Source organism: Anastrepha obliqua, chromosome 3 (assembly GCF_027943255.1).
Source record: "Anastrepha obliqua isolate idAnaObli1 chromosome 3, idAnaObli1_1.0, whole genome shotgun sequence".
Taxonomy (NCBI): Eukaryota; Metazoa; Arthropoda; class Insecta; order Diptera; family Tephritidae; genus Anastrepha; species Anastrepha obliqua.
Genome location: NC_072894.1, coordinates 139150793 through 139175109, shown reverse-complemented (window position 1 = coordinate 139175109; position 24317 = coordinate 139150793). Strand labels below are relative to the sequence as shown.

The following is a 24317-nucleotide window of genomic DNA, read 5'->3' as shown; positions in this document are numbered from 1 at the left end:
ACGCCATCCCGTTCCCACTCTTCCCTTGAGAGTAGAAGGTTCGTGAATGTTGTAATGGCAATTGTAGGCGGGAGTGCATAGTTCACCATTCTGGGAAACTCCGAAATGCCAGTTAGAAAGATGGTGCTTGAATGTGGTAAAAAATATCTATGGGAGGTTTCCTGCAATCTGGCTATTTGTGAAGAATTTGCTCTATTAAATGCCGTATAGGGCACAGGAGATATTCTTTATTTACCGACTGATTATTAATATTTTTATTTTTTCGGTTCATTATGAAAACAATTCGGCCAAAATCGCTTAATCATTTATCGCGCTAATCAAGAAGAATTCCAAAAATAATTTCAATATTCTAGCGTAAAGATTATAACGAAAAACTGGAAGCCTTGTTATCAACTTTAGTGGTATTTTCAAGAAAATAACAATTTCGAACATCTTTGTTTTTCTTGTAATCTGTAGAAGGAGTACGCGAAGCGAACGGCGTAGGTTTTTACTTAATCCAGGACAAATGATCGAGCCTGCCACAACCTGCACCTACAATTACAAATTTAATCCCATAACAACAGCAATGAGCAGTGACAGGTTGGCACGTAGAAAATTTTCAGTACAGAGTAAATGTTAAAAAATAAGAAGAGAAATATAAATGTTCACATACATACGCACATAACAGCATCGGTATCAACTTACCCACACATTTTTGTATTGCCATTGGTAATGTACGTGTCATCAAAGATATTACAAAATACGAAATAAGATATGTATTTAATGCTGTAAGAAATTCAAAACCTGTGTCTGAGTCCACGACACTTGGGGACATAGCATCGCTTAGCGAGAGGCCTGTCATATTCGTCACTCGGCAGTGTGGCTGGAAATCAAAGTAAATCCTCTAGTATAAAGATGTGCGACAGCACCGAAAAAACTTTGTTCGACTCCCTCCTAATTGTTTTGTAACGCCAATTATGGGCCACATAATTTGAATCTATTGTTAAAAATTCTTCTTCCCTTCTAATTGCTCCGAAAGTATACCCACAAGCATTAGCACAAACAGAGATATTTCAAAAAGGAATATTTGGAATTATTTTAGAGAATAAGATCATTTCATGGTTTTACACGAACAAGCAATAAAAAAGCAAGAACAACACATTGTGTCTGCGTGTTAGTAGCTACCTAAATGCATAAGTACATACATACGTACTTATAAAAACATATGCATAAGAAACGGAATAATAGAACATTTCCCATCCATCCAACCGTCCATTCATCTACAAGGAAATGATAGAAGAAGAGCAGAAGAATGGATAGATATTCTAGCTGATGCTCGTTGGTGCGTAACCGAGCGGCAAATGAGCAAGAACAGACGGTAATACTCGCACGGCAAGGAAAGTGGCAGACGGTGGTGGAGCAGGGGTATGCATGTTGCACAGCGGAAAGAGCAGTTAAACTGACAGAAATCCATTTTCAGAAGAAAATTAGGTCTTTGTTATAAATTCAGCGTCACGAATAAAATGAAAAGCAATGCCTAAAAGACACGCCGCAAATAGTGAGGAAAGCTGGGGAATTGACAAAAAACAGGTAGCCGGTTGCTGTACTCACGGCACTGCTGATCGATTGTGAGTTCAAAGAGTGCATGAGCGATCGTGCAATAGTTTGTGGAGAGCAAACGCTCGCCCAATCCGATTGTATGCTAGAAATCTATTACAAAATGTTTTCATGCTGATAACGCAATTGAAAAATACTCAAACTGCTGTGGCAGATCATTGGCAAGCTAGAATACGGAGCGCCTCTCCTCGAGCAGCGTAATGAGAGTCTGGCGCATAGTTGCGTTTGTGTGCTGCATTTGTGTTTCTTGTAACAGGCCAGAGAGCCGTACATTATGGATGCGTATTTACGCTGTGGAAAACAGTTTAAATAGAGATTGCGTTAGTTACGGACGTATTCGCCAGTGTTGCGCGCAGTGAAATTAAATATGCTGAGAAAAGTCGTAAAGTCAATTTATAACACGAAAGCAATTTAACAAAGGAGAAGCAAATAAAATATTTACAAAGTATCTGAGATATGAAAAAGCCTTGATTGCACGAAAATACTTCTGGAGAAAATTAATAAACCACACTGATAAAGTAATTACACAAAAGAAATAATTAATAAATTGCAAAAAGAAAAACCGAAAGTACACAAAACGCAATTCATTTACACTTTGTTGTGAGTAAATGCAGTAAAGTGAAGTCGGCGACCTAAGAAAGTGATATTGTTACCTACTGCAGTATATACAGACGTAGCTTTTTTTTTGCCGTAAGCCGTATAAACGCGAATATGGATGGTCTGACACGCTCATTGAATTTCGAACTGCCACACGAATTCCCACCTTTGGATGGGTACGCGCAGCAAATACTCGAAGGCAGTAAAACAAGCATAACTGCCACGCCCACAGTGTCCACACTAGATATTTCTTCAACTACAATTAGTCCATCAAGTGAAATTTTGCAAAGAATTGGCGCTACCCTACTTAATTCTATACAATTGAGGAAATACATTAAAATCGATAATTCACCGGGTGTGGATAGTTCGGTTGGAGAGGAAAAAAGTATGGATTTGTTTCGCATGTCCCCACCGAATCACGTCATTATTGATTCATCTGGTATTGACGCCATGGATGAGCTCCAACGCCAAGTGGAGTACGACAAGTTTATGAATGAAGTGTGGATTGGAATTGTGCTAACACTGATTCTCATCTCGATGGTGTTCTGCATTTGCTCGTGCTTCCTGTACCATCAGTTCCGGACATGGAAAAGTAATTGTAAGTAGATATTTGTTTATGAAGTGGTTGTGAAAAGGAAATTGAATAGTTGGGAATATTTGTATTTGAATAGAGGACTAATTAGTTCCGCGTGTGCAGGGAAAGTGATGAAAATGGGTATTGTAACAAAAAGTTTGGGAGATGGAATTGAATGAAATAAAGTTAGATTCAGTAAAAGAAATAAGATAAAGAAAAATAAATTAAAAAACAAAAATTAAATAAACCTGAGTAAAATAGAAATATACAAATGAAATAGAATTAAATTAAATGGTAAAATATATAAAATTGATTAAAGCGCAATGGAATAGAAAACAGAAATAAATAAAAAAAAGAAAGAAATAAAAAGAAAGCAACATGAAATAAAACAGTGAAATTCAAAATCTAAGTAAACAAAAGAATGCGCAAACATGAAATGAAATAAAAATCAAAAATAAAAAAAATAAATAAAAAAGAGAGAAAGAAGTTTAAATAAAATAAAGGGAAATGAAATAATAAAATATAAAAAATATATAAACAAAAATATCATTACAACAAAATAAAATAAAAAGGAAAAGAATCAAAGAAAATAAATATTAAATCAAATTAAAAATAAAATAAATGCGAGTAAAATAAAATAAAAAGGAAAAAATTCATTCAAATTAAAAATAAAATAAATGCGAGTAAAATAAAAATAAATTAATTAAATAAAATGAAATTGAATAAAGTAATATGAAAAAAATAATAGAGAAATAAATGTATTAAAATGAAATAAAATAAAGTAAAACCAAATGAAACAATAAAATATAAAAAATAAGTAAACAAGAAAATGTATTAAAAAGGAATGAAATAAAAAAAGGAAAGCAACAAAAAATAAAATATTAAATATGAAACAATATTTAAAAAATGTAAACTTAAAGAATTAAAAAATAAATAAATCCGAATAAAATAAAAATAAATATATATATGAAATAATATTATATAAATAAATGAAATTAAATAAAATAAAATAATATGAAATAAAATAATAAACAAAAGTAAAGAAATTTATTAAAATGATTTAAAATTAAACGAAGTAATTATGCATAAAAAGAATTAATTAATTAAATAATTAAAAAAGTAGTGAACATAAATTAATATAAAATAAAACGAAATGAAATAACAAACATAAAAAAAGAAAAAAGAATTAAACGAAATCCATTCAAATTGAACAAGTAAAAAAATAAAGTGAAATAAAGTCAAATGCATCAATATTCAATAAAATAAAACAAATGTATTATAAAATAAAACCAAAATGATGTATGATGAAATAAAATATAAAAAAATTAAAGAAATAATAAAAATATATAAAAATATAAATAAATTAGAGAAATAAGAAAACTAAAACTATATTTTAATTAAATAAAATTTTACCTAAATTAAATCAAATAAGCCAAATAAAATTTTCACTAAATTCAATCAAATAAAGGTAAAATAAAATGAAATGATAAGGTACGAAATATAACATAAAAAAGAAATTTTAAAAATAATAAATTAAATTGAATAATATAAAAATTAAACTTTATTTTAATTAAATACTATTGTAAGTACATTAAATCAAATAAATGTAAAACAAAACGAAATAATGTGAGATGAAATAAGAAAATAATAAATTGAATAAAATAATATAAAATTAAAACTATATTTTAATTAAATAAAATTTTACCTAAATTAAATCAAACAAAACTAGCAAAGTTTACTTAAGCTTTACATCTGTTTATTTACTTTTTGTTATTAAATAGCGTCTTGGCATTGTCCTAGAAGCATAAGAACGCTCTTTAATTGTATGCCGCTCTGAACAGCAGTTGCCTTTTCTATAACAGCATTAGGCCGATAGCCCCAAAAGCTAGGTGCCTTACTACTGTAATGCAATTATTTGTAATTATATTCCATATAATTAAATAAATAAATATATAATAGCAGAAATACGCCGGTGGGCTTGCCATTGTCTAGTAAATCATTTAACATTGAAGGCACAGCTCGAACTCAGGCCTTACAGCCGATATGTCACACGCAAATACCCACTGCTACGGCTGTCTTCTTCTTCTTGTTCATTTTGAGCTTAAATCCGAAAATATTTATTTATTAATATGCGCTTGTGCATACTCACCAATTTGAACGCAGGTTGATTACATTGTTGTATTCGTATCTCACCTTGAGCCACAGCACCAAACAACAAGCAACGCCAACCTACTAATTTTAGAGAATTCATATTCGTGCTTGCCCAACTGCAATTGGCGTATTGATAATGCCAATATTTATGTTTACTTTATGCGGTTAGCTGCTTGCACTTTCATACATAGTTGCATACGCCTTCCTCGAGACTCTTAAACGTACATACGCACACGTGTGTGTTTGCATTTTCATTCAGCTGTGCCTATTTGGCTACGATTTCTCAACATACTAACACCATTCAAGCGCACATATCGCACTTGTTACGTTAAAGCGTAACAACTCAAAATCTGAACATTTTCAGTAGAGACGAAAAACTGTTTCCGTAAATATTAATAATATATTACAAGGAAAAAATATGTAATTGCACGAAAATATCATTGAAAAGAATATAACGGTTGTTTCGTTCTTATTTGTTTAGTAGTTGCGCTAAAATAACACATTTTTGAGTTGTTACTCTTTTCCTGAAATTTTTTTATACACTTAGTGGTATATTTTAAACAAACCGTTTGGTTGTAAACAGGCACAATTCAAAATGTTACAGTTTATGTGACACAAATTTGTTAAAACACTTGGAGACAACTAAAAATGTAACACTTTAGGTGAGACAAAAAAGTCATTCTGAAAACAAAAAGAGAGTCATAACGGTTTTTTTAACGAAAGACTAGACAAACCACTGAACGATTTTTACAGTGTGTAGAGATGACCACTGTACATTGTTTTCTTGCAAAAAACTAAAATTTGGAAATTTTGAGTTGTTACGCTTTAACGTAACAAGTGCGATATGTGTATTTGGCTATAAGCCATAGACACATTGTAGATATGTGCGACTGTTTATAAGTATACAAACATAACTATTTTTACAATATGCTTTACCATTTTTCGTGCGCGCAAATGCGATTTTTATATTACTGTTTGAATAATAAATGCAAAATTTATACGAAATGGTCAAAAGTGAAATTAACTCAATGAATTTAGGTCAGTTGATTAGGTAAAGTGAGACGTGACGACTAACAAGTTCTTGCCAATTGTTTAAAGTACATTTGTACATATGTATATGTATTTATATGTATGTATGTGTATGTATATATATGTATGTATGCCAGTTAAGATTAAAATTCGACTAATGATTTGGTTTACGACACTTGATAATGGGACGTTAACTAGTTATTGATTGCGATTATTTGCTTTCATGTTTTATATTGTTCTGTTTTTTTTTTATTTTTTGTTTCGATGTTTATGATTCCTTTTTTTATTTTTGTTTTTTTTTTCTTATCACCTTTTGACTACAACACATTTTGAAGCACGTGACTGACACAAAAAATCAGTGACTTATATTATAAGCCTAGATAAGGCGGATAATTACACAAAAACTTTTCACTACTGCCAATAATCTCATATAAAAAGTTACTATCAATTAATCAGTAATTAAAAACATCTTTATTATTCGTTTCAAGAGATAGAAACGACTGACGCGCTTTATTAAATTGGGGCACCATCGCGTAAGCGGCTATCGCGAAGAAGAAGATTTCGGAATAAATCTGATTGGAGTTCATAAGACTAAAAGTAATGATGATTGAATGAAATGAATCATAACAAAAACAAGTTATTAAGTAAATAATCAGCAAAAAAAAAAACAAATTAATAACTATCTTAACAGCTCACAATAACTTTGCCATACTCCTCTCAACGTCACGAACTATACTTTTCTCAACTATCCTTTGCCGATTTCATTCCCGCTATAGCAATTAATTATTATTATTATCATTGGCTGATTGCATTATGCTCGTTCAAACCGGTAACACTCGGCCGGCATAGCCCTCAAACATGCTAAAAGATATGCTTAACATGATGATAAGGTATATTTTCTCCGTTTAGTTCCTGAAAAGAAAGATATGCAGCTTTAAAGTTGCCAAACAAATGGTCGCTTGATCTGATCTTATGATCATATGAGCACATCATCACATGATTGACGTATATTTACTTAGTTCCCTAAGTTTTTTGAGGTATACATATACATATAAGTATGTACATATGTGCTGATACACTTGCCTCAAATTAAAAAGATATATTCTTTTGAAGTTGCATTGAAATGAACGTTAAACCGCATTATATGATTTCACCATATAATCTTACCACATTATCTCACCATATGATCTCATCATATGGTCTTACCACATAATCTCATCATTTGATCTCATCATATGATCTTATCACATAATCTCATCATATGCTCGATATACTTCATTTTAATTGCATTTATGTGTTTGATATCGTTATATGCTAAACGGAAATCTATTATTGTGAATGAATTGCACCCAATAGAAGATATATTAGGTAAATGATGCGATCATATGAAGTGATCTCATTTCATGACAACTTCAAAGACAAAACTATTTCGAGAGAAATAAATATTACTAACGCATTCAGCAAGCTCAGCATTCTTAGATATCTTTGGGAGCTATGTGCACGAAATCATGGGTATCTCAATTAAAACTTACCGTGGTTATATGAAAGACATGTGTGCTGATCATGTGATCAGATCAAATGATTACTTCATGACAAAAAGTATCTACCTTTCAAGTACAGTTAATTTGAAGTATTTTGGAGCTCAAAATAAAGTTTTCGGCATTTTCGCTACTTCTCATAATTTCTATATTATTTTGAGTGCTGAAGAGAATGTTTTGCTACGTGTATTCCCTCTTACAAAAATCCACCGTGCGAAGTCGGTATAAAACTCTAGGTCCTCCATTTGTGAAAAAGTATCAGGACTTACACCACAAATAAGAGGAAAAGCTAGGGCAAATACCCAATGAAGAAGGGTGCAAGCGCCAATTATACATTTGTACCTTGTTCAAAAAGTTCCCGTATTATATTCGGAAAATTCAAAATACAAGTTCCTTCCTCAAAAATAATATTATCACGTTCAAAGTACAACCCACCAATAGCAACGCACTAATGTCAGCGTTTGAACCAGCTCGCGAAACATTGCTGGAACTCTATAAGTATTTCTGGTATAGCCATCAGAGCCATCTTCGATCTTTGCATTACTTCCTTTCGGCTCTTAAAACGCCTTCCCCATAGTAGGTTTTTGAGTCGATTATACGGAAAAAAATTGCAGGGAGCGAAATCAGTTGACTTCGATGGCTGTTGGATGCTATTCGTTTCGGTATTGGTCAAAAATTCAGGGATAATGATAGGGTGCGTTATCATGGTTCAAAATCCACGAGTTGTTTTTCCACAAAACCTTTCTTTTTTGGCGAATTGCTTCACGTAAACGTCTCATAATGGCAAAATAATAGTTCTTCTGAACTCTCAGACCTTCTGGCCAAAATTCGTGGTGCACAATACCTTTGTTATCTATAAAAACCGAGAGCATAGCTTTCTTTGTTGACTGAAAAAGAAAGGGTTTTTTTAGTCTTGGTTCATTCGGAGCTCTCCACTCACTCGCCTGATGTCTGGATTGCGTATCGTAATCATCAATTCACGCGTCTTTGGCGATATCAACGAGGTCCCTTTTTTACTGGAAATTTAGTGCTTTAGGACCTACTTTGCAGCAACACGACGCAAACTGAAATCATCAACTACAATGCCCTGAATGGATCCATAAGCAGTGTTCAAGTCCACTGCTAGTTCTCTGATTGTAACTTTTCACATTATTGATGCTTTCATCACTTTTCTATGTCGACGACCTGCCACTACTTTCGTCTTCCTCGATGGACTCACGACCTCTGTTCGAGCGTTCTTGCCACTCGTATCCCAAGTTATTTTCTTTAGGGTATCCCAAAACATTTTCCCAACATTTCTAAGGATTCCGCATCATTGAATCAATTTTTAACGCAAAATTTAATACAAACTCGTTGTTGCAAATTCAAATCCATTTTTAAAGCTGTAAAAAATCCAAAACTAGTGCATGATAAATCCAAAACAAGTGCATAGATTAACTCAAAACGGCGTAACTTTTGCAAATGTCACAGAATGGCGGTACAATTTTTATCGGAATGTTAACCACAGGTAATTGTGGCCGACTCTCAACGCTAAACGCACAGAATCTCTGCTAAGCTGAAATATTCACAAATCAAAGATTTTCTAAAATTTCTGATAAGTACACACTAGTTTTAGGAAAAATAAGGAAAAGTTCCATACGCGGCATCTCAATGCGCTATGAGCCTGCGTGTGTCCCACAGGACAACCCATTCAACCTTACCTAAACTAATCACAGATGTGGCTACCAACAAAAACACAAAACAGAACTCAAATCAGTTATCTTAGAGCGTCAGCTGGCGGTTGATCCGGAAACTTTTTGATCAAGGTGGTGCATAAGCGTTTTGTAACAAATTTACATGAAAGGGCATATCAAAAAAAAAAAAAGAATATCATTTTTTAGCCCTAGAATAAAGTCAAGGGGTAGCATCAGGAAAAAGAAAACGTTCTTTCTTGAGTCCGGGCGGCTAAATTTTAAATTAATGTATTTATTTATTGATAACTCGTACTGGGTTATTTTTGTTGAATAACAGCTGCCGAACATTGATAAAGCGTTCCTTGACTTTTGACTACGTCACTAACTGGCTGATGTCAAATCTAATGTTCTATGTTTATTTTCACTTTTATTAGTTTTTTGTTTTTGGGATTTGGCTGCTCTTTAACGGTAAAGTGAGCTCAAGGTTGTCGGCAAATTTCATATTGCTACTGTGCACTATCATTGTGAGTTCACCCGTAGACGTATATAAATTTGCATATTCACAGCTTACGAATTATGAGTAAGCGCAGATTAATTCATTAAAAATTTGCTAATTATTATTATTTTTGTTTTTGCTTTTGTTTTGATTCTTCAACTCTTCGAGTATAAACTTCAAAGTATTCAAAATGATACGTACAAATCAAAATAGAATTCGTTAGAATGCCGCTAAAATATGAAAATAAAAAAATAAATAAGCAACTAAAATATAAAAAAAACGCGATTATTTTCGAAAAATTTCGTTAGATCACATCAAAGAATACCGCATGATAACGTGACTAGGTGCATACATACACAGATACATACATAAATGCTTAGTGCCTCTACTCTTTATTGTATTTCTTATTTTCTGATTAAAAATTTAACAGATGTTGCTACTAGTCATTACTTTTTGAAGTAAATTAGTCCCTTATTCCTTTATATATAAAAAAAAATATAAAAAAATGTACTATTAAAATATGCCAACTTATTTCAACTCCATCCTTCTTTTCCTACTTACAGATCGCAGTACCGTCACGCAATCACGCAACGCGCTCGACAATGAAACTACTAAAATGCATCCCGATTTCGAAGATCCCGTGCCCGAATATACGCTCGTCTCAGGGCTGCCTTCCTACGAAGCTGCACTTGAGTTGCTCAATAAGTCCCCACAATCTTGCCTCATTGTGCATCCCAGCGTCTTTAGCATATTTCATGCAAATGAAAAAGTCTCGAATGAGCAGCAACAAAAGCCTCCACAATCACCTCAGTCACAACTCGTCGAAGTGACGACACCATTGCTGTCACAGCAAACAACAACGCCAGCGGGCATAGTAATGGCCGATGGTAAGGCTTACGCTGTTTTGCCAACTTATGAGGAGGCCGCCAATGTCTATCACAACCTGTTGTGTTCAACAAATGTCACATTGACAGATGCCAGTGAGAAGTCAGCTGCCGCATCCACAGAACAAGCGAAAGAAAAGCATACAAGCCCATCAACATCAAACTCCGTGGCAACAGTTAAGGAAACAACAACAACAATAGCAATGCAGCCAAGAGTGGCAACACCAACAGCATCATTCAGTGAAGTCTGACTGGCGCATAAAAACTAGCTGCTGCCCGACTACAGAAGACTTGAGAAGTTCCGCAATTGTCAGTGGAGTGACACTTAAGTATAGAAGTTTGACAGTTTGCGAACTGTTGAAACACAACTGTGATATTGTTTAAATAGCTGAATGTTGTTGTACTTAGTTTAATTATATTTATTTACATACCTACGTAGACTCAAACATTAAGTGTGTATGTGTAAGATTTTTATGCAGGACGAAAATGTAATTATTGGAGAAATTAAAAGCTAGAGAAGTTGTCTTTGCCGCGCATGCTTTCTCGAAACTGCTGTGATTCCTACGCACAACTGCTTAATTTAAAAATTAGGTAGGGTTAGTTACCAGTTTCGAATCACAATTTTTACTATGTACTTGTAAGTTAAATCAGAAATTTTGTAAATAGAATTTGACTGTGAAACAAATACTTATAAATATGTACGTATGTATGTAGATTTATATTTTGTAGTAAATCATCCCATGCATTTATTTATTTTTATAGCTTTAAATTTATACGAATTCCTTAAATAAAATATGAAACAAATTTCGAAAATGATTGCGTTTTTCTTCTGCACTAAGGGGGAACACCACTGTGAACGCGTGAAAATTAAGTGATTTTCATGCATTTTTTTATAAGTAGGGAAGATTATTTGAGAATCGGACAAATTATAATTTATTTAACATATATTCAACTACACTGACACACATTTTTATTAAAAAATATTAAAAATTACAATTGTTATTAATATTAATGCATAATATGATTGGAGTTTTCAGTGACAGTCAGGCTGCACTGAAGGCCCTGGAGAACGCTAAGCAAACCTCAAAGATTGTTCAAGAATGTAAGAAGAAGCTTAATTCTGTCGCAAGACAAAACAGGCTTGTACTTATATGGGTTCCGGGACACTCCGGTGTTCAAGAAACGAAATTGCCGATGAATTGGCCAACCGTGGAACAGGGGTGCCCCCACAGGGGCCAGAGCCAATACTCGGAATCAGTTCCGCAGGAATCATGAACGGGATCAGCGATTATGTAGGCAATCTACATAAAGAGCGATGGTCCGGTCTAGAACGCTGCAGAATTGCAAAGTGTTTTGTGAAAAGTCCGAAGAGAAAACTGTCAAACTTTCTACTAAAACTTGGAAGGAAAGACCTCCGGTTGATGGTCGCTATAATTACAGGACACAACCCATGGGGTTAGCATATGACCACCATTGGAATCATTGATGACCCAATGTGCCTGTCATGCTTGGAGGAGGCGGATAGCACTGAGCACTTTCTCTGTGAGTGTCCTACCTTTGCTAGAGCAAGGCTACGAGTTTTGAGCTTCGATGTCATGAGAATGAGTAATATTCGTTCTCTAAAACTGGAGGATATTTACAGATTTACCAAAGAATCTGAAAAATTCTCACAGGACTCTCTGGCTCTATTCTTTCCTATCTCTTTTTCTGGTACTTTTCTCCTTCCCTCCTTGACTATCTACCCCTTTCCAGAGCTTCAAATACAATGAGCTTTTTAGCTTGAGTGTTTTAGGAGCCACCAAATCTCCTGGTGCTCCTTGGCTCGACCTTTTCAAATTCCAAGTTTCAATATTAATGCAATGACGTCATAAAAGACTGATGCACCCTGGTGACCACGATACAGCGGTGAAAAATCATCTGAAAGCAAAAAACCAAAAAATTCTTAATCTATACATCAATGGCTATCGTTGTGCGTGGCGGTTTTTTCTTTTACTTTTTCTGAGAAAATGGTGCAGGTTTGAAAAATGAATTTGTGTTTTTACCCTTTTTTTGTTTTCGAAAGGCTTGAAAAAATATTAATTTCTAAAAACGGCTATATACGACTGTAGCCAATACATGTACAAAAATTAAAAACAAAAATTAAAATCGGTTCATAAGTCTTCGAGAAATCGACGCCACCGTGTTCAGAAAAGTCGTTTTGAGAAAAACGCGTTTAAATTTTCATTGGCCGTTCTATGTTGGGTGTAACTTTAGAAGACCGAAGAAAGCGAATTTTTCAGAATTTTTTCTGACAAAACTTTTAAATTTATTGATCTAAAAATTTGTATACATATTATGTTATATTTTAACTGTATTTTAAGACTATGTATTAGTAAAACTATTTATTTGAAAAGGAGCTACAGCTGATCTCCAGGAGTTGCTCTCAAAAAAAAGCGTTTTACGGTGGCTACTATATCTCTGAACTGGATCCTCTGAAATTAACAAACCAAACAGATCTCGTTGAAGTAACTTCGAAAATATCCTCCGGAACGATATTAAATCTTCTGTACGTATTTTTAAATATATGTACATTAAGAAAAAAAATTGATTTTTTGAAAATTCTAACTGTAGTATGACACTTGGTCTTCTTCTTATTGATTGGTGCGATAACATCTTAAACGATTTTGGCCGAGTTTAACCAAACGTGCCAGTCGTTTCTTGATATGAAGCCAAGTTCTTCTCCACCTGATTACGCAAAGGAGGCTTTCCTCTTCCTCTGCTACCACCAGTTGATACCGCATCCATCCATTCGCACGACATGATCCAGCCAACGAAGCCGCTGGATCTTTATTCGCTGTGCTATGTCTATATCGTCGTAAAGCTCATACAGCTCATCGTTCCATCGTCTGCGATATTCGCCGTTGCCAACGTGGAAAGGTCTAAAAATCTTACGCAAAATCTTTCTCTCGGACACTCCAAACGTCGCTTCATCGGATGTTGTCATCGTCCACGCTTCTGCGCCATACGTTAGGACGGGCATGATGAGAGTCTTGTACAGTGTTAGTTTTGTTCGTCGAGAGAGGACTTTACTGCTCAGTTGCCTACTTAGTCCAAAGTAGCACTTGTTGGCAAGAGAGATTCTACGCTGAATTTCCAGGCTGACATTATTATCGGTGTTAATGTTGGTTCCTAAATATACGAAGTCTTTTACAACCTCGAAATTATATCTGTCAATAGTGACGTGAATGCCGATACGCGAGTGCGCCGACTGTTTGTTTGAAGACAGGAGGTACTTCGTTTTGTCCTCGTTCACCACCACACTCATTCACTTTGCCTCTTCATCCAGTTTAAAGAGGACAGAACTAACAGCGCGGTTGTTAAGGCCGATGATGTCAATATCATCGGCACACGCCAGTAACTGTACGCTCTTATACGAGTAAAATATTGTACCTGAGCGATTAAGTTCTGCGGCTCGTACGATCCCCTCCAACATTAGGTTAAAGAGGTCACACGGCAGCGAGTCACCCTGTCTGAAACCTCGTTTGGTATCAAAAGGCTCGGTGAGGTCCCTCGGCGCTGTTGATGTTGAGCAACGTCATCTTGCAAAGCCGTATCAGTTTTGTGGGGATAGCAAATTCAGACATCGTAGCAAAAAGGTAATTTCTTTGCGTACTGTCGAATGCAGCTTTGAAATCGACGAAAAGATGGTGTGTGTCGATTCTCCTTTCAGACTTGACGTATTGTAAATATTTGGTCGATGGTGGATTTTCCAGGTCTAAGGCCACCCTGATAAAGTCCAATCAGTTGCTTGATGGTGGGCTTCAGTCTTTCACACAATACGCTTGCTAGAACCTTATAGACGATATTTAGAAGACTAATCCCGCGATGATTATATCTCAACTATGACAGGCTTTTCGAGAGAATTTTTGTCCTATTAACAAGAAACTGAGGCTTCCTTAAACAGCATTTTTATGCAGCCTCTCAACCTAAAAGAAAAAAGTTGTGTTTTTTGAGTAGCTTTCCGTGACAGAAATGGATTCGGGTATGCGCTATTGCCCGTCTACTGGTTATTAGGAGTTTTTTTCTTTTTTTTTATATTGCATGCCCATAGAGTGCGCTACCTCGAAACCACCCGAATGATAGGCCAGCGCAGACCCACTCGGTATTGCAAGAACGTTGTTCAAAAGTGTAAGATTTTGGCCCACACGATTCCCTTTTACAATTTTTTTTCTCTAAGCTGCTTAAGAGTGGCAATCGTATTTTATCTGAACACAAGCAAATGTTGAGTCAATAAAGAAGAAAATAAAACAAAAATGATGCAACAATATTATATTCCATTACTTAGGAATAGTCCAGGCCCTTTCTTAGTGATGCCTAAGTAAATTAATACCACAAATCAAAAGCTAGCAGAACAAATTGGCCTGTCCAACTATTTGTAAATATACGAGTTTTGTTGTTTATTAATTTATTTTTAAATAATTCGAACAAGCAATTTGAAAACAATTAGGTCAATTACTGTAACTTGTATGTATCTGTTCCCCAAAAAAAAACAAGAAATATAACACAAAAAATTATAGAGTCAAACCACGTCAAGTGGGCCCCGAATTTTCCATCAAATTCCCGATTTTAAAATCAAATGCATTTTTGGATAGAGAATTTGTCACATAATAATTGCTGTGAATAGTTTTTTTTATTTCGCTTTTTGTTTATGTTATTAACAATTGAATTTTTTTGCGTGATATTCTTGTAAAATCAATATCTCAGAAACTACAATTGATATTTTGATGAAATTTATTTCGGTTACCGAAAAATGTTTACTCTACCGATTTAACGTCCAAAGACTGTGTATTTGTTGAAACAATAATTTTTAACAATGATTTTTATGAAAAATCGCAATTATTTTTGCGTTCTTCACGCTCTAAATGGACAATATTACAGTCAGATTAAGCGCACAATGCTCACCTTTAATAATCTGTAAAAAAAACTTTGTTCATCCAATCCGTTCTGAAGATATCGAATTTTTTGTCAAACTGTGTAAAGTTTTGAAGCGCAGTATAGTTTGGTGCAACGCGACGCGCTTCGCAGTTGGCCTTGCATTGTCCCATGAGATCATACGCTAAAACGTGTAGCACTTAAAAAAGACATACAAAAGGATTAAGAATTCAAAAATGAGGTGTTTCATTACTAGAATTTTTATTACATACATCCATATCTACATGAAAACATACAAAATTTAATTAGTAATAATAGTCTCGAAACAAGATGTGTCCTCGGAGAAGATTTTACTTCGAATCTTTTTGTTACTTGCAGGTTTGAAGTGATGAAATTGCCGCGTTTTTTTATAGCTATTGCCTCATTGAAGCGTTTGGAAATTTTTTTTCATGTGCATCATGATCTTTTTGCAAACAAAAAACAAAATCTATCGATTTAAACGCACCTTTTTTCGTTGATGATTTCTGCTATTATCTCTTTGACATTCATATCACTTAATTTTGAAAAACGTCTTTTTTTATTGGCGGTTCGCCAAGTTCCTGTAAAATATTGTTCACCTTTTCTAATTTTAGGTCATTCTGAATTTCCTGGTTTTCAAAATTAGCTTCACTATCCGAACATTCTTCTGCATCAGAAGAAACTTCAGACTCATCGTTTTCTGCTCCTTGGTCAGGACTAGAATAAATTAATCAAAATTTTCTGTCACAAATTTTGAGAACTAATTGACTTTATTTGCCTAAATAATAACTATTCAATGCACAATATATGTATATAAATATGAAGATTATACCCACTGTGGACTTGGACGTATATACGCTGCACTTTCAGTAACACTTCCATCTCTATGTCTCTTCATACGACATGATTTGCAAACGTATTTACCGATATATTGTTTGAATTTCACATCCCAGTGAGCGGTTATTTGGAATAAATTATGACGTATGCAATTATGACTTTTTCCCCCAACGGACTGCAACACTCATCAGGTCGAACCATTTTCATAACAATACATAATAATTTTTTTCTAACCTCAAAGCATAGACAACATACTCACAGCACACTGACACTAGAAGTTGCGGCGATTGTACGACTCTGCAAAGCCATGTTCATGCAAGTTCGTTTTCGTACGTAGTGCCTTGACTGACAAAAAATTCGATATCTTCAGAACGGATTGGATGAACAAAGTTTTTTTTACAGATTATTAAAGGTGAGCATTGTGCGCTTAATCTGACTGTAATATTGCCCATTTAGAGCGTGAAGAACGCAAAAATAATTGCGATTTTTCATAAAAATCATTGTTAAAAATTATTGTTTCAACAAATACACAGTCTTTGGACGTTAAATCGGTAGAGTAAACATTTTTCGGTAACCGAAATAAATTTCATCAAAATATCAATTGTAGTTTCTGAGATATTGATTTTACAAGAATATCACGCAAAAAAATTCAATTGTTAATAACATAAACAAAAAGCGAAATAAAAAAAACTATTCACAGCAATTATTATGTGACAAATTCTCTATCCAAAAATGCATTTGATTTTAAAATCGGGAATTTGATGGAAAATTCGGGGCCCACTTGACGTGGTTTGACTCTATAAATAATTTATTTTATTGATTCGAATAAACTGAAACGATTATTATTTAGTAATAACGAAAAAACAATCTTTATATGAATAAATTTTGCCCAACTCCTCATACATATGTACATGTTTTCCATATGCATTTTTTAATCAACGATTTCAAAAAAAATATTTATCATGGGCGAGCTTCGGCCGTGTAGCCTTTTCCATCGGATGCATACGAATTTACATAGATTTATATTTACATAATTACTCAATATACAAAAAGAGTTTAAGGTGAATTCACTACTAATTTGGAATCAATAAAATAAATGGAGATTTTAACAAAATGCATGTCAAAGACTCAGCCTACCAAGAGCTCTGCAGGTGATGAACGCATGCATGATTACATAGCGCATTTGAACTCGTATACCATGCACATATGTATGTATGTATGTATGTATGTGTAGCATGTGAAAATGACATCGTTCTAGAAATTGCTACTTCATTACGTGTAAGTATGTACACACATACATACATATATGCATGTTTGTTTTCTTCTTTTTGTTTTAAGTCTTCGATTTATGAAATCTGACCAGACTTGATGGCGATCCGTCAAGGTTGATTATTTTTAATACGCATAAATAATGATGAGATATTTAATTGTAATGCGATCGTAAACAAGAAATCGGCATTTACATTTCTGCACTATTCTATATACATACGTACATTCATTTGCATATACATATATTTCAACGCACAAACGTGAAGGAGCGCAAGTGAATAGTTGCTCGTAAAAGCGGGTCAGAATTTTCAAGAACTTAGATTTATTGTATTGCGTTTGCATTTTTTGTAGTATAATAAATATTTCGAAAATATTCTCTGGAAATTTCGAGCAAATTTAATCAATAGTTTCTAAGATTTCTGACACTTAGTAAGAGACTCGCAGGCCTTCGACGTCTTGGCCGTCGCGAAACGCGTTTTTCTCGAAGCAAAAGTGATATGGCAGAGCTAAAGTGTTGAGTGCCATTTTTTCCTGAAATTCTTAGTACAAATTGAGTGCCTCACAGTTTGACGTAAGCCCCAAAGGAGGCATGAAAGGGCCCGCCAAAGGCAGTCAGTTTTGAAAAGCTTTTCCGTACGAAAAAATACACTGGGGTTTTTGGCATTAGAGCAACATTCGATGAGGCAGCTAACGAAGGGTTCGAGGCAACAAAAAGTAAATAATTGAAGTGAAAACTTCTTTAGAATCGTTGGGAGTGATTTGAGGAAAAGTGAAACGAAAAAGCGACCCTCTTGGCTACGAAGTGTTATATTATATGTTGATATAAACGTAGCGACGAACTAAATAAAAATAACTTTTATTTTTTCTTGTGATTCGAACCAAGGATTTTGGATCGGAAGCTCACATTGCTAGTCGCTCGGCTACCGCGTCATGCTGTCGTCGCTGGCCTAAAAGTTATTTAGTTACGAAGCGTTATATTATATGTTGATATAAATAATTTTTGTGAGCGTGTAATTCTCAAAAGGTTTATTAGAAAATGCATTGAAAATGTATTGAGTTTGTTGGTTGTGTATGGTTATCTTATCAGCTTAACATCTGATAGATCCTCTATCGGAGGACAACAAATGTTAAACTGATTTTTGGAAATGGGCGGAGTGTTTTAAGGGCTTGGTCCACCTCTGCCACGGGTTGGCCCGGTATTGCAGTACCGCCGGGATTTCGGCCTTGAATAAATACAAGAAGAAATATACTAATACATTTAGCTTTGGTGAGAAGAGACATAAATTTTTATATGAATACAAGTAGACGAAAATGGAATTTTTTTTTTTTTTGAAATTTGCATTGTAGGACATTTCTGATTATTTATTGAAAACAGTTTTTTTTATTAAAATTTTATTATAGAAGAAAATTGAATTTTCTCCAAGGTGAATTCATACACTAAGCTAAGTAAAACGTTTCGTAATTCAATTTTGTGTTGACATCCAAATGTACACGGCTGAAGAAAAAAATAACAAATCATCTGTGTTATTGCTAAAGACCTTCAATAGATTCGCCTTGATTTTTCATATAAAAATTATACATATCATCACTTGTGACAACTGTACCCAGTCGGTCGACAGTGTGTGAATCATCTTTAAATTCTGCAAGAATACCCCAACCTGCGCAGCGCACAGTAAAATCGACTCAAAGCTGAGCGCAGAGCACAATCGTACAAACACACTAACGTACATACATACATATATACGCTCGAATACATTTTTTTACTGTACTCAGCCAAGGCTGGTAGTCATGCACTGTGGCGATATGAACGCACATACACAGGCACGAACATGAAATCAAACAGCTCGCCGTTGCTTGTTGGCTTTTCTATGTTTGGTTTAGATACTGAAAGTCAGTTTAAGTGAATCGGTATAAATATTTCGTACATTAATTTTTGTGAGCGTGGAATTCTCAAAAGGTTTATTAGAAAATGTATTGAAAATATATTGAGTTTGTTGGTTGTGTATGGTTATCGCTTCTCGGCCTTATGGCTAAGATCAAAGTGTAGCTTTGTAGCTTAACATCTGATAGATCCTCCATCGGAGGACAACAAATGTTAAACTGATTTTTGGAAATGGGCGGAGTGTTTTAAGGGCTTGGTCCACCTCTGCCATGGGTTGGCCCGGTATTGCAGTACCGCCGGGATTTCGGCCTTGAATAAATACAAGAAGAAATAAACTAATACATTTAGCTTTGGTGAGAAGAGACATACATTTTTATATGAATACAAGTAGACGAAAATGGAAGAAATTTGAAAGTCTGTTTCTTCGGTCCGTTTGGGTATTTTTTTTTTGACAACATCGAAACCAAAGCATTTGAATCATATTTTAGCTATCATAAGTCACTCGTATCATTTGTTGAAATTGAAAACATTGAGGATGAATAATAATAAAATGAAGAAAATAAAATATGAACTTTATAGCAATATTATAATGAACCTATAATTATCCCGCCCCTAATGCTGCTTTCGCCTCATTCTCTCTCAGTTTGTCTTACGGAAGGTTTCACTTCTATCCCGTCTAACCGTTAGACTGGTATTTTTGAAGTGAAAACTTCTTTAGAATCGTTGGGAGTGATTTGAGGAAAAGTGAAACGAAAAAGCGACCCTCTTGGCTACGAAGTGTTATATTATATGTTGATATAAACGTAGCGACGAACTAAATAAAAATAACTTTTATTTTTTTAATATATTATAATATTTAATTTTTGAATAAAGATAAAGCTGCAACCTTACACGAATAGGACAACTTGCAAAACTTAGAAAGCAAATACTTGTCTATGTTCAAAACTCATCATTGCTTGAGCAACTCATTGATTTATGCACATCCATATGTGTGTGTGTATACACCAGAACTGCTCATCTAAGTTAATAGGATATAAAAAAGTATAATTTTTTTATATGCATAGATCATGCGAATCCTAAATCAAATGATATTGCTTGCTGTTATGAGTAAATGTTAGATCCCTTCCTTGTTAGAAATTACAAATTAGAGAGAATTGATGGGGCTTCTGTTCGCAGTGGAAGAACAAAACAAATCACCGACTTTTTTTCTTGGTGGTTGAGGTAGAGTTCAAAATGCCTTCGCACTTACAGCGATCGTCGTCTACTGCGTTGAGTGGTGTGGCCACTAAAACAATCCATCCTCCTCTTCTGGGGAGACACCCCCGTCCCGGGACTACTTGCTGTATTACTTCGGGAGGGCCTAGACTGAAGTCTATTCCCCTACATCTGGGTTGACCATATTTGTAGCCAACTTCATGCTATAGGCTCGTCCTCTTATGCCCTCTTCGCTTTGTTGTACTGTGTCGAAGTCTATTTTTTTCGTAATACGCCTTCAAGGTATGTTTTAACCGCATTCCTGCTGTCCTCGCGTTCGAGCATTTTGCGAATTATGTTGCTCGGCGCAATGTCGCCAATCTACTCTCTCAAAGCATCTCTTTCCACCAGTCATATGTCGCAACTAAAGCGTATGTTCGGCGATATCGCTCGGTGCTTCGCAGTATAAGCACCGAGTATGGAGTCCCTTACTTTACCCATGAGGTATAGGTATTTCCGGAAGTATCCGTGGTCCGAGAGGAACTGAGACATGCAGTAGTTTACTTCTTGTGAGTCCATTTCCACATTGTGTGAATGTGTTTCGCCATCCATCTGCCACTCGATTCAGTGTCCCAAAAGCTTTTCCACCACTGCATGGTTTGATATCTCCGTTCCATGTATCCACTCGTTGCCGAGCCATGAGGTCACTAGGTATCTCCGGGTTGATTACAAAAAACTGCCGCGCCTGAGACAGCGCGTAGGTTGAAGCAACTTTGAGTGCCGCTGTTCGTTACACAGCCTCCAGTGCTTTGCGCTTGGTTTTGCAGTTTAGCACAAGTCCAGTTACAGTGAACTCAGCTAAAATGTTATTTGTAAACCAAGGTGTCCTCTGTGATACAAAAAAAACCGAATATTTTAATTTTCCTCATTTGCACCTAAAAAGAAATGAAAAATTTAGTCAAGCTTGGCAGTTTACTAACACCCATTTTATTTACTGCGACGGTGTCATATATGGCTCCAATATTGTTTTGAAGAAAATATTTTGTAAGATTCCACGGCGCCATTGTAAATAAAGGGTCTTTCAAAAGTGACACCTGTAAATAGTTAAGAATTCCTCAACGGTGCCTTTCTTTTATGTCATTTTTGGCTTTTGTCAAGTAGACAGATGTACATTTTTCCTTATAGTACAACGCGTTAAAATTATTGAAACTTATTATAAACATCGTTAATCTTAAAAAAACCATTTGACAAAATTCGTAATTTTTTGTGTGGATATAATCGTCCAAATGAGTCGACAATTCAAAGGTTGGTGAAAAATTTAATATTTCAATAGACTGGTTTTATTGAGGATAGAAAAAGACTGGCAGACCTAAAACTGGATGTTCTGTTAAGAATCCCATGTTGTTGCTATAGCGCAAAGTGTTGCTGAACAACCCTCAACATCGATATATCGACGTTCTCAAGATATAAACATTCATGAATCTACAGTTTGACGGATAGCTCGTTTTCACAAGTCTTCCTTCCTACTTTTGTGTACAGCCAGAGAATTGGTAATAGAATTTCTTCAGAAAGCGTCAGTGTTCGGCTTTACTTTCTTTACTTCGCTTTACTCGCTAAATGCAATCGATACCTAATCGGTATACCACAATAATTAAAGAAAAAGGGTATGTTTTCATAAAAATAGTTAAAAATCATACAAAAGTCAATCGAAGAATTCTACTGGTGCACTATTTAATTAAAAACAAATCGATTTTGTACATCTAACCGTAATCTCAAATAAACAAAATACCCAAAATATTTTGTAGCGATAATTTAAAGTCTTCGCTTAGATTGTTTGCACCGAAAAGCGAGCGATAGGCAAGGTAAACAAAAAATTTGACAACAGTAACAACAAATATAATATGTCTTAGGTGTATGCTAGCGGAAATACAATGATTTATGAGAGTTGAAAAACGAAAACATGTAATCAAAACAAAACAAAAAAAGCGAGACGCACTTCAATGACAATGAAAAGTCAAAGTCAAGCGATGGCCATAAATTCACGGTTGGCAAGTGAAAGTAAGTACTCGTGCGTATATCCGAAAATTATGTTCGTTTTGTATTGTGACTCTCGGATATTGGTGTGTCACATTCAATCTGTTGGGTCCACTCGATCTTTTGATCTTTGGTTGAGCCATCGGTTGAATAAAGTTAACGATTTATTAACAAAAGCTGTGCCAACGAGTCTTACAACAATGGGAAATTTACGGTACTACGTCAGCATCAACTCATTGAAATCTTTTAATTTTGTGATACCCACAAAATAACAAACGTGATATGCGAGTGTGTGTGTTTGTATGTGTCATGCAGCAGTTAAAGCTTGACACGCGTGGTCGCCACAGCGTCTCATCTCCACTCAAAGCAACTCAATTCGATTCCATTCGATTCGATGTTGTTAGTGAGAGAGTATGTATGTATGTGTGTGTGTATGTAAGTATGTATGTATGTAAAATATTCAATTGTTACCCGCGCCATGAAAGTGAAACCGGTTCCACGCGCTTCAATATTCGTCCACAACATTCGTCGTTTTGCATTGGCTTGAGCGGACATTTCGGTATTTTTGACTTTGTTGAAGCGTGACGCATGCAACGTCACCATCGCATCGGCGCCAACAACGTCGCTGTTGACCCACTTTTCTTAAAGTTGCTCCAAACTGACTTTAAGCCGCTGCGAATTATCGCGCTCCGCTCCGCTCTCTTGTTTATTAAGGAAGCCGGCCGGAGTTTGTGTTAATTACGCGCGTGCGAATACGATTTGTTGAGCTCCACCGGATTGCGATAAATACAATTTATATTTTTTATTATGTTTTGAATTATTTATCTGCTGATTGAATTTAATGTTTCTGCCTTGAGGTTTGCAGCTGGTACATTACCGCATATGTGTATGAAGATATACCTTTATAAGGCGTAAATATGTTTCTGATTGCTGAGCTAGACAAGTGTCAAATATTATTGATCTACTTATAAATATATATTATAAAGAATTTCAATTAATAATGAAATTAATATCATTTTTTTATTAAGTTGACTTCTTTATCGTGAATGTGCAGAAGATATATATTGTACATATCTTATTGATGCTCATCATTTGCCGCATGGGCCGAGCAACTTAAGGGGGGACCCTCATTTATCGGGTCAAAAAAATCGATTTTTTGGAAATAATTTTAATCTATTCTACAACTATTTAAAAATATACTTTCAAAATTTCAAGTCGATATCTGTATTTTTGAAGGAGTGACAAAATTTTTAACAGGACGCGACGGGGGGCCTGATCGCCTGTATCCAAAACTTTAAACGCGTTTTTCTCGAAACATCATTTTTCGATTTTGTGTACACATTGAACCAATCAGGCTTTACAATAGCTCATTTTAAAGATAATTAAATTGTTTTCAATGTGACATTAAGTGTTTTTTTAAAAAAAAAGATTTTCATATTTTTTTGTAATTTTAAAGTCAATTTTTATGCATGAAAAATCACTTTTAACATAAAACTGGGTAAGAAATATCAATTTCGACATTTTTTTTTTAAATCAAAATGTCACATCGAAGGTATTATCCTAAAGTTTTAAAAAAAATTTGGTTTTTTTATTTCAGAAAAAAATTCAGAGCGCTAGAATGTACACAGATAGAA

General features: G+C 34.7%; 1 protein-coding gene, 1 non-coding gene and 1 pseudogene across 2 annotated transcripts; all 3 read left to right on the top strand.

Moving 5' to 3' along the window:
* The first annotated feature begins 1926 nt into the window (after positions 1-1926).
* LOC129240939 (protein commissureless 2) lies at positions 1927-11274 on the top strand. The gene is made up of 2 exons (XM_054877017.1): positions 1927-2791; positions 10218-11274. Exons 1-2 carry the CDS (start codon positions 2308-2310, stop codon positions 10787-10789), a joined length of 1056 nt encoding a protein of 351 aa, XP_054732992.1. The 5' UTR covers positions 1927-2307; the 3' UTR covers positions 10790-11274.
* A 7356-nt stretch (positions 11275-18630) lies between these two features.
* LOC129243270 (U2 spliceosomal RNA) lies at positions 18631-18805 on the top strand (annotated as a pseudogene).
* Positions 18806-19583: 778 nt separating this feature from the next.
* LOC129243313 (U2 spliceosomal RNA) lies at positions 19584-19773 on the top strand. Its single transcript, XR_008582288.1, has one exon. It is a non-coding gene; the product is annotated as a U2 spliceosomal RNA (small nuclear RNA).
* The last annotated feature ends 4544 nt before the right edge of the window (positions 19774-24317 follow it).

Excerpts from the sequence above, each read along its gene's own strand:
- LOC129240939 (XM_054877017.1), top strand. The coding sequence starts at position 2,308 with ATGGATGGTCTGACACGCTCATTGAATTTCGAACTGCCACACGAATTC. Across the intron at positions 2,792-10,217 it reads CCGGACATGGAAAAGTAATT|ATCGCAGTACCGTCACGCAA; the intron begins GTAAGTAGATAT and ends TCCTACTTACAG.